Consider the following 14,125-nt stretch of genomic DNA (forward strand, 5'->3'; position numbering starts at 1 on the left):
AATGAAATTGAAATTAAATAATATATTTTAGATAATTACTTTAAATGTATTATTATTTTTTAAATAATGTTACAAAATCATGTTAACCCTCAAAGACCCAAATTTAGAAGAAAAAGAAAACGATTTTTTTTTCACCTTTTGCATGTTGTAGGAGGCCTCTAATGCAGAAATAAATGGGTTTTTACATTTTTGACATTTCAGTAAGTTTTTAGGGAAATGTTGTAATATTGCAATGTTGGGCCTGTTGTCAAGCAGAATTTCAGTGATCTTTCTTACTGTCTGAACATCTTAGGGTTAATTTGCAGGGTGTACTTCTTATGTAGCCCCATAACATTAGCCTATATATCTATACACTAATAATCACACAGTACTGATAATCAGACCAGTCATATTTTTATGAAAAATCATTATAAAAAATATGTTCAGACTGTGTTTACAAAACCTGATGAACTGAATGAACTTTGGCATTTACTATGTTAATATGTTCAATTATGATATTGATGCCAGGACTGAAATCATACACCTTGTAGATAAGACTGTCTTTCCTGGCTGGTGAGATTCTGAAATGGGAAAAAAAAATGATTTCAATGCAAATCAATCCCAATCATACTTACACATTTTAAAGAATTCACCCATTCCACAGAATTCACACAATACTGTTTGGCTAGCTTATTGTGCCCTCTACTTATCATGCTAATAGCATGTATACTCCCCACATTCCAGAACATTATCACCTGTCCCTCATGCAGCAAGCAGATATTTGGGCAAACAAGCAAAGCCCAGAAAAGAAAATAGGACCAGTTAAGTGTATTTTATAAATGATAAGATATAGATAGTTTCGAATATTGCTACACAAATACTTTCAAATTCTCAAAGAAGTAATTTATTCCTTAATTCAACTAGAACTTATCATTTAATAAGCACTGAATTTTGATTGAAACTTCAAATGGTATCAAAGAAGACATTTAAAACTTGTGAATGATCAAAACCAATATGTTTCTATTGGTACCCCCCACCCACCCACCCATGGAACAGGTGAGTACAATTCATCCATGTAATGTGCAAGGTGCACAGGCAAATTTTGCTACCCCTTTTACCCAGTATTGTAAAATTACAGCATTGACAAACTCAAAATCTAATATGATCAAAGCATTAAATAGTACCTTAATATCTGCATGATCTAGACATATTACTAATCATATTTTACTTGAATGTTGTCTTATCCAATCCAGTAAAACAAGATGATGTGCTTCAAGGCAAGTTCACAGGTTGTGAGAGTTTGTAATGAATCAAGTCTTGGGGCAGATGCACATGCAGTTTTATTAAGATTAGGTAATCCAAAGGGCAAGACAAAAAGCATAAAAACGGACAGGTAGTGGTCAGGCGATCGGCAAATAGGCATAAGACAGGCAAGGTAAAGTACACGACAAGAACCTAGAATACAGGAACAAAATACCGGAAATGAGAACACGAGACAACGGCTTGGTAAGGTAACGAACACTTAATAATGCGCGTCTGGATAATGACAACAAGGGGCTTAAATAATGAACATAATCACGGATGTAACATAAAACAGCTGTGGTTAATAAGGACACGTGAGGGAGACATCCAATAATATAACAGGGGTGGAGACAGAACATAAACCATAACAGACACACGTGCAGCAAGTAAACAATGTCAATGTAAAACGCAAACCCGGAAGTGTGACTTCGCACTTCGGGCTTCAGAGCGCGTGCTCCAGCGCTTTGCACGAAGGGAAATCGTAACAGCGTTCATGGCCAAGTGAACAGACTTATTTACAAAATGTACTATCCAATAGCATTGCAAGGCTGAACAATAGGACCTATTAGCTGTGTAAATGTGGTCTTTGGAGAGAGAGAGAGAGAAAAAAACATGTGCAGGTTTATTTTATTAGAGCTAAAATTGATGTTGTAATATTACAACAGTGGGCCTCAGGGTTAATAGGGTGAATTCAGATATATTGGGACACATTTTGAATTTCCAAATTGTCTAAGCTTTCTTGCCATTCACAAAAGAAAATACTCAACACATGATGCGTTTCTGAAATCTGAAGGGTGCTGACTATCTAGATGTGAATGAAAAACTGTTTTTATCATATACTAGAGAAACATTGCCTACCATTTTATGAAAATTGACTGAAAGCCATTTTAATAGCATTTGGTAATTTAGGAAGCATGATTTTGTTCATTTATGCTTTTACAGTGCCTCCACTCCCCAGTTTCTATTTCTAATTTTGATGTATTGCATATCACATTTAAGCATATTAAAATGTTGTTTTTTGCTGGCTCTCTACACACATAAAACTAAATGAATTATTTAAATATCCTCAATTATTTGAAAAAGAAAAAATCTAAAGCTGCTTAATTAATTAAGTATTCACCCCTTAGAGTTAATTGTCCTTTTTTCAGCAATTACAGATCATGATGCTACCACCACTGTGCTTGAGTGTAGGAATGGGGTTACCTATGTTGGACAGTATTTGGTTCGCACCAAACACTATGGTTTGTCTTTAGAGCAAATGGCTCAACTTTAATCAGACTAAAGTTTTGTTTTTTTTTCACAGATTTTCCAAAATGCCCTTTCTCAGAAGTGGCTTCCTTCTGGCCAGTCTCTCACAAAAGCTGGATATGTGAAGAGCCAATGATGTTCTTGAGGGCTGGACAAGTTCTCCTATTTCAGCCAGTGAGATCTGTAATCCCTTCAGTGTTGTACCTGGATTCCTGGACACTTATCTGACAATTGCCTTTCTTGCCCAAGCACTCAGTCTTGGTTGTGTCAGGGTTGTGGCATATTTTCCACTTTTGTTATAATGGATTTCACAGTGCACTGGGAAGGTTCAAAGCATTGTCGACCTTTTTATAGTTTTCAGCTTAATAACCTCATCTTGAAGTTTCACAGCCAGTTCCTTGGTCTTCATGAGAACAGGACTGATCTGATATACCATTTTCACTGTGAGACCCCCCAAATGCAGAGATATTTATTATGCAAGCATACAACTGGACACAGGTGGATTTAAAATTAACACAGGCGTACCCTGTATAACATTTAATGTAAGCTCTTGAAAATGAAATGCTAGTCCTTATTTATACTGCTAAAAGAAAGTGTCTTTTCAGTTTTGTTGCTTGCATCATTACTCTCTAAGGCATTTCTTTGTGATGTTCTGATTTGCTCCTCATTAGAATTTGATCATTTAATTTTCAAGGTTACTGACGGAAACAATTAAGCTCACAGTGAATTGTGCCATGGGTAATTCTGATAACCAGAGTGCCTTTCACCGATGGAAGATCATTAGGAATTACAGAAGATACTTGCTGAATCTCCTTGTCCTCTACATAGAACCAATTCATTTTTCTCAGGGACAGAAGTGTTTCAAAGAGGATTTTAGCACTGGGGAGGTCAATGCCCTTAGCCACCAAAGAATCGGCTGATCTCTTGATAGTTGCTCTGGCCCCATCACCAGGACCCTTCCCATGCCCTGCCTCCAGAACACTCCAGTTAACTACAGTGAAACCAATCTGAAATGGAAGTGTTGACAAAAGGTTAAAGTTTTTCTTTCCTCGATACTCTTCAATGCTGCTCTTTGAGACAATGTAGGACAGGTTTTAGCTCTGCCCAAATAGCATGCTTCATTGAGGGAGAGATGGAACAGAATGATTCTGTACCCTTTGTAGTATATACAACAGAATTGTGCAGTGTTGTCTGTCTGTGGATTTGAGTGCACCTCTGAAGCATACTTACATTGCTAGTTTTCCCCATATTCAACGTGTAGAATGGTTTCATCATCTCTCAGGGAATGTTTTAATGCTTGCAGGTTCATATACTGATGTTGAATATTAAAGAGATGTTTGCAAATGTTTGATTTCATGTCTTTTCCACATATTTTCAAAAGCTCTTCAGCTGTGCCCTCAATTCATTGCTTGCACTGTTTTTGACACTGTGATCTTTTCTTTCTGTCCATCCTTCTCATTTTCATAGTCTTCTCGTTTTGTGACCCATTCGTTCTACCAAGCAGCTTCTCCCAATGTGCTTGGCAAGAAAGGGAGGGGCTGGTTTTTACATGACACATACTCTTGGTACATGCAGGTTTTCCTGCTTTTATCACAACACAAGCTTTCTGCCACATTCAACAAGTTATCAGTGCTGATGATGCCAAGGTGCGTTAGTCTGTCTGCTTTAAATTGAGCGTTTTTTTTTTTTTTGCATAAGCAGGTGTCCCTGTTGTTGATGTTTGGATACACAATGCAGAATGGTCTCAAGCTACATAAATAGGAGCATGAAATCTTAAATTGGGGCATCTCCAAAATCAACTTTTGTTGGAGATTTTGCATAGTATCAGAGAGATATCTTTTCTGCTTTTTTTTTCCTGAAACATATGATAGTTTCTTTTTTCCCTGAAGACAGCCAGCTATTGTCATCTCAACTCAGAAAGATCCTCACTGTGCTCATCATTTCTTTTGTATTGAGATTCAACCCTCTCCTTGATATGAATATAGGGTTTGTGGTTTTTTTGAATTTCTCTTATAATGGTGATGTGAAATCCTTGTTCTCTGACAGCTGATATGTGCCTATACTTCTTCAGCATCTTATTTGAGAAGACTCTACCATGCACATGTTTGATTTTAAAGCTTTTAGAGCTATACTTGTGTTTCAAATGGTCAATGAGTGTATTGTGCAATAGGATAGACTTCCTCACATGATGGGGAACTTTGATATTTTTCAGTTGTCATCATTTTTTGGTTTTTGGGAATTGACAAACTGATTGCTCTGGCTTTATTCTTTGTAATCTCTTCTTGTATCTGAAAACTCTTCTTTTCATGGACTGTAACTCCTTCTCTAACAGTTTAATTTTGCTAGCATTCTGACTCCTTCTTCTTCTGGCCCTTCTCTGTTCTGGTATGTTGTGGTCTGGTATATGCTCACCATCACTTACCAGGTGGAATTTTTCCCTACAGAATGTCTCTAGATCCTTCTGTACCTTCATCTGTGACCTATCCTGTTTTTGACTTGCTCTCCATTTCACAAGAGTGTATCTCTTTTCCCTTTCAGCCAAGTCCTTTATGTACAGTGCATCTGGAAAGTATTCACAGCGCTTCACTTTTTCCACATTTTGTTATGTTACAGCCTTATTCCAAAATGGATTAAATTCATTATTTTCCTCAAAATTCTACAAACAATACCCCATAATGACAACGTGAAAGAAGTTTGTTTGAAATCTTTGCAAATTTATCAAAAATAAAAAACAAAAAAAGCACATGTACATAAGTATTCACAGCCTTTGCCATGACACTCAAAATTGAGCTCAGGTGCATCCTGTTTCCACTGATCATCCTTGAGATGTTTCTACAACTTGAATGGAGTCCACCTGTGGTAAATTCAGTGGATTGGACATGATTTGGAAAGGCACACACCTGCCTATATAAGGTCCCACAGTTAACAATGCATGTCAGAGCACAAACCAAGCCATGAAGTCCAAGGAATTGTCTGTAGACCTTCGAGACAGGATTGCATCGAGGCACAGATCTGGGGAAGGGTACAGAAACATTTCTGCAACATTGAAGGTCCCAATGAGCACAGTGGCCTCCATCATCCGTAAATGGAAGAAGTTTGGAACCACCAGGACTCTTCCTAGAGCTGGCCGCCTGGCCAAACTGACGATCGGGGGAGAAAGGCCTTAGTCAGGGAGGTGACCAAAAACCCGATGGTCACTCTGACAGAGCTCCAGCATGTCTCTGTGGAGAGAGGAAAACCTTCCAGTAGAAAAAACATCTCTGTAGCACTCCACCAATCCGGCCTGTATGGTAGAGTGGCCAGATGGAAGCCACTCCTCAGTAAAAGGCACATGACAGCCTGCCTGGAGTTTGCCAAAAGGCACCTGAACTCTCAGGACTCTCAGACCATGATGAAACAAAGATTGAACTCTTTGGCCTGAATGGCAAGCATCATGTCTGGAGGAAACCAGGCACCAGTCATCACCTGGCCAATACCATCCCTACAGTGAAGCATGGTGGTGGCAACATCATGCTGTGGGGATGTTTTTCAGCGGCAGGAACTGGGAGACTAGTCAGGATCAAGGGAAAGATGAATGCAACAATGTACAGAGACATCCTTGATGAAAACCTGCTCCAGAGTGCTCTGGACCTCAGACTGGGGCAAAGGTTCATCTTCCAACAAGACAACGACCCTAAGCACACAGCCAAGATAACAAAGGAGTGACTACAGCACAACTCTGTGAATGTACTTGAGTGGCCCAGCCGGAGCCCAAACTTGAAACCCAATTGAACATCTCTGGAGAGATCTGAAAATGGCTGTGCACTGATGCTCCCCATCCAACCTGATGGAGCTTGAGAGGTCCTGCAAAGAAGAATGGGAGAAACTGCCCCAAAATAGGTGTGCCAAGCTTGTATCATCATACTCAAAAAGACTTGAGGCTGTAATTGGTGCCAAAGGTGCTTCAACAAAGTATTGAGCAAAGGCTGTGAATACTTATGTACATGTGCTTTTTTGTTTTTTATTTTTAATAAATTTGCAAAGATTTCAAACAAACTTCTTTCACGTTGTCATTATGGGGTATTGTTTGTACAATTTTGAGGAAAATAATGAATTTAATCCATTTTGGAATAAGGCTGTAACATAACAAAATGTGGAAAAATGAAGCACTGTGAATACTTTCCAGATGCACTGTATTTACATTTACCCTCTTGCTTGCACCTTAAATTTCTTTCTCTTTTTTTTTTGTAGGTATTGCTGGTATCTTATGGGGTCATCCCTGATCCTCTGCCTATAGTCATGCAGGTGCTCAGCTGTACTTTTGGGCATATTTACATGTCTCTTGTATTTCTTTGTCTGCATCAATCAGTAGAATGTAAAAATATAAAATGTTTTGAATTATTAAACATAAAATGAACGCTAACACTACCAAAATAGCATTGTTTGTTCAGTACTGACAAAAAGTGTTTCAGTACTGACTATTTCAGGTTTGACAATTTGACATTCACATGTCTTTATCTTAAAATGTGAGCAAAGTAGAATGCTGGACATCAATGCATTGAACAGAATAAAGTCACAAAAAATATATAATTTTTTTTTAAACATAACATCTGTTTTTTTTTTTATAAGCATAACAAGAAGTTCGGTAATGACACTTTTTAAAAACACATCTAGGGTTTCTGAATTTACAACAAATTTATTTCAAAATGTTAAAGAACATCTACTCACCATGTGCTCCAGGAAGGGAAGAAGGCCTTATGTGTCTTCCAGGTCATATGGTTTGGGGTGTGGATAATGTTGCATCAATCCAGAGAGACTTTTTTGTTTGTGTTTCAGTATTGACAAAAAATGGGGGTCAACACCTTTTCTATATAAATAAATTCTTTTAAAAAAATTTCAATGGCAGAAAAGCTCATGTCAGCTAAATTTAGGTAAGACTTGACAAGGTACATTAGGATGAAGTGTTTTTTTTTAATGAAAAAAAATGCTGTTTAATTTCTAAGTGTAGTTTTGAGGGTCATACTGAGGGACACGTGCCGCTCAATAAAAAAGAACATATAAATCACTATATTTAAAGATATGTACATTTATTACATTAATTATTTATATTGCCTCTTTTAGGCATGAACGACTTTTGTAAATTCTCCCAAGCCCTGTTCATTCTGTTAGTACTAACAGCAGTAATAACAAAGCTAGGAGAAATGCTATTAATATGAATGTACATACATTTTTACTGTGTAACTCGTTAACCCTTGTGCATTTTATATATATATATATATATATATATATATATATATATATATATATATATATATATATAAATTTATTGTTTTATTTATAGCATGTATGTGTATATGTACACACACACACACACACACACACACACACAGACTCTTACTGCCAATATCAAAACACCAAGCATTATTCCTGTGGAAACATTCTAAGTTTTGAGGCCCGGTTTAGAAAATGCGTTTAGGTATTGACCCAAACTTTTTTTTTTTCAATTCAAAGATAGGGAAAATGTTGAGAAAGATAAGGAAATTGATGAGGTGAGTGAAGGGCACAATGAACTAAATGAAACAAAGGAAAGAAGAGATGAAGACTATCCTTATGACAGGGAAGATGACGGGAACAGCACTGGTGATAAATATAAAGATGATAATGCTAATAATGATGACGCATGTTCAGGGCACAATAAGGATTATTGGATTATTCTTGTGACAGGGAAGATGAGGCTGGAGACAGGAACACTGCAGATGAAAATGAGGATGAAGATGAAAGTTCAGGGCACAATAAGCAGAATGGTACAGAGGAAAGGAAGGACCAGGATTATTCCTGTGACAGGGAAGTTGAGGGCTCAAAAGGTTGACTGGAAGTGCTGCCTATGTAAATAATTTTGAATTCCTTTGGCTCCCATCCACAAGCTAAACATGTACATGAATAAATTAAAAGATAACAAATTAAAATGTTTGAAATATTAAAACATTCGTGTATCATCAGTTCTTTTAATTATTTCATTAATAGGACATCTATTTTTTGAAGAAAACCATTCAATCCAGTACAGGTCATTTTGACACCCTTTATGCATTCGTGAAGGTTTTTTTTTTGGTTCATGCATTGTAGGGTTAAAAATCAAAAACCTAAAAGGTGTGCCTCATACCTGACACCTAGTCGAACACTTTACAGTTGGTTATATGATTGTAAGTCATTCCCGTCAAATGCTATTGAGCTTTAAATTATGGTAAATTTTGTGTATGGGCCCATTCTGTAGTGAAATACATGGCAATATTTACATATGATTTAATAGTTTATTTTATTAAATATCAAAAATCTAAGAGGTGTGCGTCATACCTGACATTTAGGTGAACACTATACAGTTGGTTATATGACTGTAAGTCATTCCCTTCAAATGCTATCGAAGTTAGAAACGTGTTTAACAATGTCGTATGTAACTTTAGAGACGGTCTCTTAATGTCAAGCCAACTTTATGCAAGTGTGAAGTGCCGGCTGTTGTTTTTCCAGCGCCGACTACCACCACAAGATGGCGGATCTCGCTCAGCTATGGACGTGTTCTGTACAATAGGACTTTATAGGGAATGCGGCATCTAGGTATTTATATCTATGGTTACATCGGCCACACACGAGCCTTGGGATGATCCAGTGAGGAGAGGAAATAGACCCGCCATTTTCCTGCGAGCCTCCAGTCCTTTTAAAAGCCAACGAGGGGAGGCGAGCCGAAGAGGAGCCAGTCAGAGAGGGAAAGGGGGAAGTTATAAAGAGAGAGAGAGAGAGAGAAAGAAAGAAAGAAAGAAAGAAAGAGCGACAGACAGACAGACAGGGAGAAGGTACATGAGCAGGGGGTTGTGGAGAGGACGGTTTTGTAATAGAAGAGGAAACCTTTGGTATGTAGTTAAGGTAATATCTCTCGTTCGTTTGACTTGTGAAAGAACACACAGAGCGAACTTCCATTTAAAGCGGTTAAAGCTGTAAACAGCGACCAAAAAGCTTTAGCCAGTTAGCTAGCTACAATTTTTCCTCAGCCGTCATTCTTTTCTACTTTCCTCTGCTCGGTTTGTATTAGTGAGGCGGAGGAAGAGTGAACACGCCAAGGGACGAGAGCGTCAGCATTGGATAAAAACCAGTCTGTGTTTTGGGTGCTTTTTTTTTTGTACATAACTGCTACAATGTCTGGCCAAAGCATCACGGACAGGATAACCGCAGCGCAGCACAGTGTCACCGGCTCGGCAGTGTCCAAAACGGTGTGCAAAGCGACCACACATGAAGTCATGGGGCCGAAAAAGAAACATTTGGACTGTAAGTATTAATCTCAAACAGCTCACAGAGTTACCGGTGTAGAGGAGTGTGTGTCAGTGAGAGTGTGATTATAGTTGGGGTTTCTGGTCCGAGGCCTAATACTCACTCATCTAGTTATCGTTACAGTAATGTCTAACTAGTCAGCGTTTCTCTCTGTCTAACTTTCCCATGTCTGTCTCCAAACTAATCTGTGTTTAATGTCCCTCCTCTTTGCTCAGAGTTTACCATAAGCGATGACATGTGAACACCGTTTACTAGCACGATTAACTCCGATTCTTGTAAGGACTGTACTCCTCTACAAATAAGTAACCACACTCCAATTAGGAGATATACCTGCTCTCTTCTGAGAACATTCTTCATAGACTACTCCTTAAGACCTGTTTAAGATCCTCACACACTGCTCCGTAAGACCTGTTTAAGGTCCTCACACACTGCTCCCTGAGACCTGCTTAAGATCTTCACACACCGTCTCCGAAGACCTGCGTAAGATCTTCACACACTGCTTCCTAAGACCTGCTTAAGGTCTTCACACACTGCTCCCTGAAACCTGCTTAAGGTCTTCACACACTGCTCCCTGAAACCTGCTTAAGGTCTTCACACACTGCTCCCTGAAACCTGCTTAAGGTCTTCACACACTGCCCCCTGAAACCTGCTTAAGGTCTTCACACACTGCTCCCTGAAACCTGCTTAAGGTCTTCACACACTGCTCCCTGAAACCTGCTTATGGTCTTCACACACTGCTCCCCGAGACCTGCGAGACCTGCTTAAGGTCTTCACACACTGCTCCCCGAGACCTGCGAGACCTGCTTAAGGTCTTCACACACTGCTCCCCGAGACCTGCGAGACCTGCTTAAGGTCTTCACACACTGCTCCCCGAGACCTGCGAGACCTGCTTAAGGTCTTCACACACTGCTCCCCGAGACCTGCGAGACCTGCTTAAGGTCTTCACACACTGCTCCCCGAGACCTGCTTAAGGTCTTCACACACTGCTCCCCGAGACCTGCTTAAGGTCTTCACACACTGCTCCCCGAGACCTGCGAGACCTGCTTAAGGTCTTCACACACTGCTCCCCGAGACCTGCGAGACCTGCTTAAGGTCTTCACACACTGCTCCCCGAGACCTGCGAGACCTGCTTAAGGTCTTCACACACTGCTCCCCAAGACCTGCTTATTTTTCTAGCTAAGAGCCATTAAGAATTATAGTGGAGTGAAAATGATCTACATATCATCAGGGTACTGGCATGACTTGTGGCAGAAAGATTCTTTCTGCATATAGCTGAGTACAGAGAAGAAGAAGGCATGTAAACTTTTTTTTATTGGGTTTCCCAGATGGCCTGTCATTGTTACAGAAATGTTCAAATAGAGATCACCTTAAAGATTGTACTGATGAAATCCAAATGATATCAGTTCAGAACTTCCCTCGCTGACTGTGATCTGAGCAAGGAATTAAATATGACTGCATGAAGCCTTGGGGAAAGTAATCAGTGGCAGGTTGGTGGTCGCCGATTAAGTTTGGGGCTCGGTGACTACTCTCAGAGCGCTCCTGCCGTGTCCGATCATGTAGTGTGCATGGTTCAGCGACGCAATATTCACGGATATTTTCATTCAGTGATGAATCGCATTATATGAACCCCTCTATGACCCCTCAAGTACAGCGCTGCGTTTATTTGTGTAGGAGTGCGAGAGAAACATGTCAGTGCAGTAATAATCAGTCCGTACAGGATTTTGCCAAGTTTTTAGCGATTGTTGCAGCCAGAAATGCTCAATTTTGCTGCAGCTTTTTTCAAAATTTGCCATGCTACTTTTTTGTGTGTTTTGTTTTTTGCAGAAAACTTTGTGAAAATTGCAATTGCATGAAATTGTTTTGGACAGTCTTTTGCAGTGATGTTTGTTGGTAAATACGACCTTTTAGCTGTACTCATGTTCAATGCACGCAAATCGAAGAAGGCTTTGGTTGAATACGCGTAGTGATTGCGTCACGTGACGCGCCTTGGCCCACATCTGTGGAAATTTAGAACTGCAAGCTCCTCTGAATATTGCGGAGTTTGCTTGATTTTGCATTCATTTCTGCAATCCTGGAGGGACTATCAAGTACAGCAATGGGGAAATTCATCTGCTGTCATGTGCAGCAGATCCCTGAATCCAGTTCTGACATGCATTTATTTGTGTAGGGGATGTGAGGGCAATCTGTAAGCACAGTATTAATGCTACCATAAGACCTTACTTGGCATGTCATACCCAAATGGTTGTTAGGAACAGTAAAAATAAAAACAAGCATGACATGATTCCTTTCAGCACGCAGTATAAAAATCACTAGCACTTTTTGCATTGTACTTCCAATTCTCTTTGCAGAACAGACAACCTGTGCTGCCTGCTTCTTCCCGACCGATCCTTCCTCCACATTTTTCTCATTCTATTTTTGCTTGTTTCCAAACAAAATCGTGACAAAGCCACAAAGTCACGTGATGGACAGCTCTTGTGTTTATTTTCATGAGAAAGTGGGATGCTGTGAGGAAAATGAGGTGAACCTGGATTTCTCCAGGTAAGTGATGGTGTGTGAGCCTTGTCTTCAAGCTCTACAGCACCAAACAACTGGTCTTAAGCGATTCAAGATGTGTAGTGTGAGCGGATCAGCGATTCCGTGCTTTGCCCCACAAAACTTTCAGCTTTACCTCTGACTGTTACAAAGTGCTGACATTTAAATCGCTTTCTTCCTAATTTAGTCATGGCCAATTCCCACCCATCAGGCCGCTCTGCCCTATCACATGACCGCTACCAACCAGGGAGAGCAAAGTCTATCACGTGTTTCCTCCGATGCATTTGAAGCCAGCCAACCGTATCTTTTCATCAGTGGGCAGCATAACGCACTCCGAGGAAAGCTCTGTTCACCCACTTCTGCATGCATGGGGTCGCAGATGGCCATCATTGGCTAGTGTTGCTGTGATTGGTCGGGGGGAGAGTGAGTTTGACACCCTTTCCTCCCTGAGAGTACTTCCAGTTTTGCTCTCTTTTGTCTGTGGCATCATCGGGATTCTGTACAGATGATTGGATGAACACTTTATGCCATCCAGGAGCAATCAAATAAACCTCTAATCACTGAAACGGTCAACATATCAATAAGTATGTTTACATGGACAATATTCCGATATTAACCTGATTAACATGACAATCTGATTAAGAAGCTACCATGTAAACAGCGATTATTGATTACCTTAATCCAGCTAAAGTCATACTCGAAGTAAACACAAATCAAATTAAGACATGTGGAGTATTCGTATTTTAGTGAAGATGCATTATTGAAGTGCATTATAGACACGTACACACCTTAATCACGCTATTAACATTGTGTGGGAGTTTTCACCACATTTTGTGACAGGACACACACACACACACGGCAGTGCTCAACCGTTTGACGGCAAACGAGAGCACGGCTGAGCCCGAAACCGCGTACTTACCTACTATATAGTAGGAGAAACGCATGTATTTCGGTTACTATATAGTAGGTAAGTATGAGGTTTCAGACTCAGCCCACAGCTTCAAGCAGTCGTCTACTTGCACGTACAACATGACAAATAATTAAATCCACTTGAAGCGTTTGGAAAATAAAAAATAAAACCCCCAAAACTGTATACGGTACCATAACGAAGACGAACTGTACGTTGATGTGTGAAATTCTGGAGGGAACGTCGGACGGCGTGGCGTGGAGACGTAATGACGTGTGCTGTTAATCGATCTATGTTCTATAACATGTAAAACCTGAACATGAAAGGAGTATTCTAAAAGCGACTCATGTAAACACCTTAATCACAATATTGTCTTATTCAGAATAAGGTCAATAATTAGATTACTGCAGTCCATGTAAACATAAACATTGATTGTGTTTGTAATCCAAATATGTCTGCTATACAAGAACCTACTTAGAAATGATAACACATTAGAACAAGCACGTTATTAAAACTCCAGCAAGTTTATGAAAAAACGTCATGTGCTCTTTAAATGAATAGGAAATAATTGAATACCTTATTACTAATGAGACAGCACGGTGATATAAATATTCTTTAATAACCTGTATGCCCACACTTTTTGCTGCACATTCCCTGAACAACTGTTTTTTTTATCCTCCCAACATTCTTCTGACAGATGTTGTATGAGTGATGATACACAAATATGTATATTAATGAATATGTAGCGAAATACTCAACGATACACCTACACTTGCTGAGTGTTCTTAGTACTTTTAGTAGTCTGAGTAGTATAAGGCACATAAATGGAGCACTTTACATCTGTGTTATAGTTGTGTTTCA

At 39.5% G+C, this 14,125-nt stretch overlaps 1 protein-coding gene across 8 annotated transcripts in view; it reads left to right on the forward strand.

Annotated features, from left to right (window-relative positions):
• Window positions 1-9,042: 9,042 nt before the first annotated feature.
• Window positions 9,043-14,125, forward strand: part of picalma (phosphatidylinositol binding clathrin assembly protein a) — a 59,778-nt gene continuing 54,695 nt past the window's right edge. For 4 of the 8 annotated variants that reach the window (XM_053644847.1, XM_053644851.1, XM_053644850.1 and 1 more), the window contains exon 1: window positions 9,045-9,822. In XM_053644847.1, coding sequence (XP_053500822.1) covers window positions 9,693-9,822 — 130 coding nt within the window. In that variant the 5' untranslated portion in view covers window positions 9,045-9,692. Of the gene's footprint in view, window positions 9,823-14,125 lie in introns of all 8 variants that reach the window. The other 4 variants (XM_053644848.1, XM_053644849.1, XM_053644853.1 and 1 more) reach the window with 4 other exon arrangements.

The sequence above is a fragment of the Ictalurus furcatus genome, chromosome 16, assembly GCF_023375685.1.
Source record: "Ictalurus furcatus strain D&B chromosome 16, Billie_1.0, whole genome shotgun sequence".
In the NCBI taxonomy this organism is placed as follows: Eukaryota; Metazoa; Chordata; class Actinopteri; order Siluriformes; family Ictaluridae; genus Ictalurus; species Ictalurus furcatus.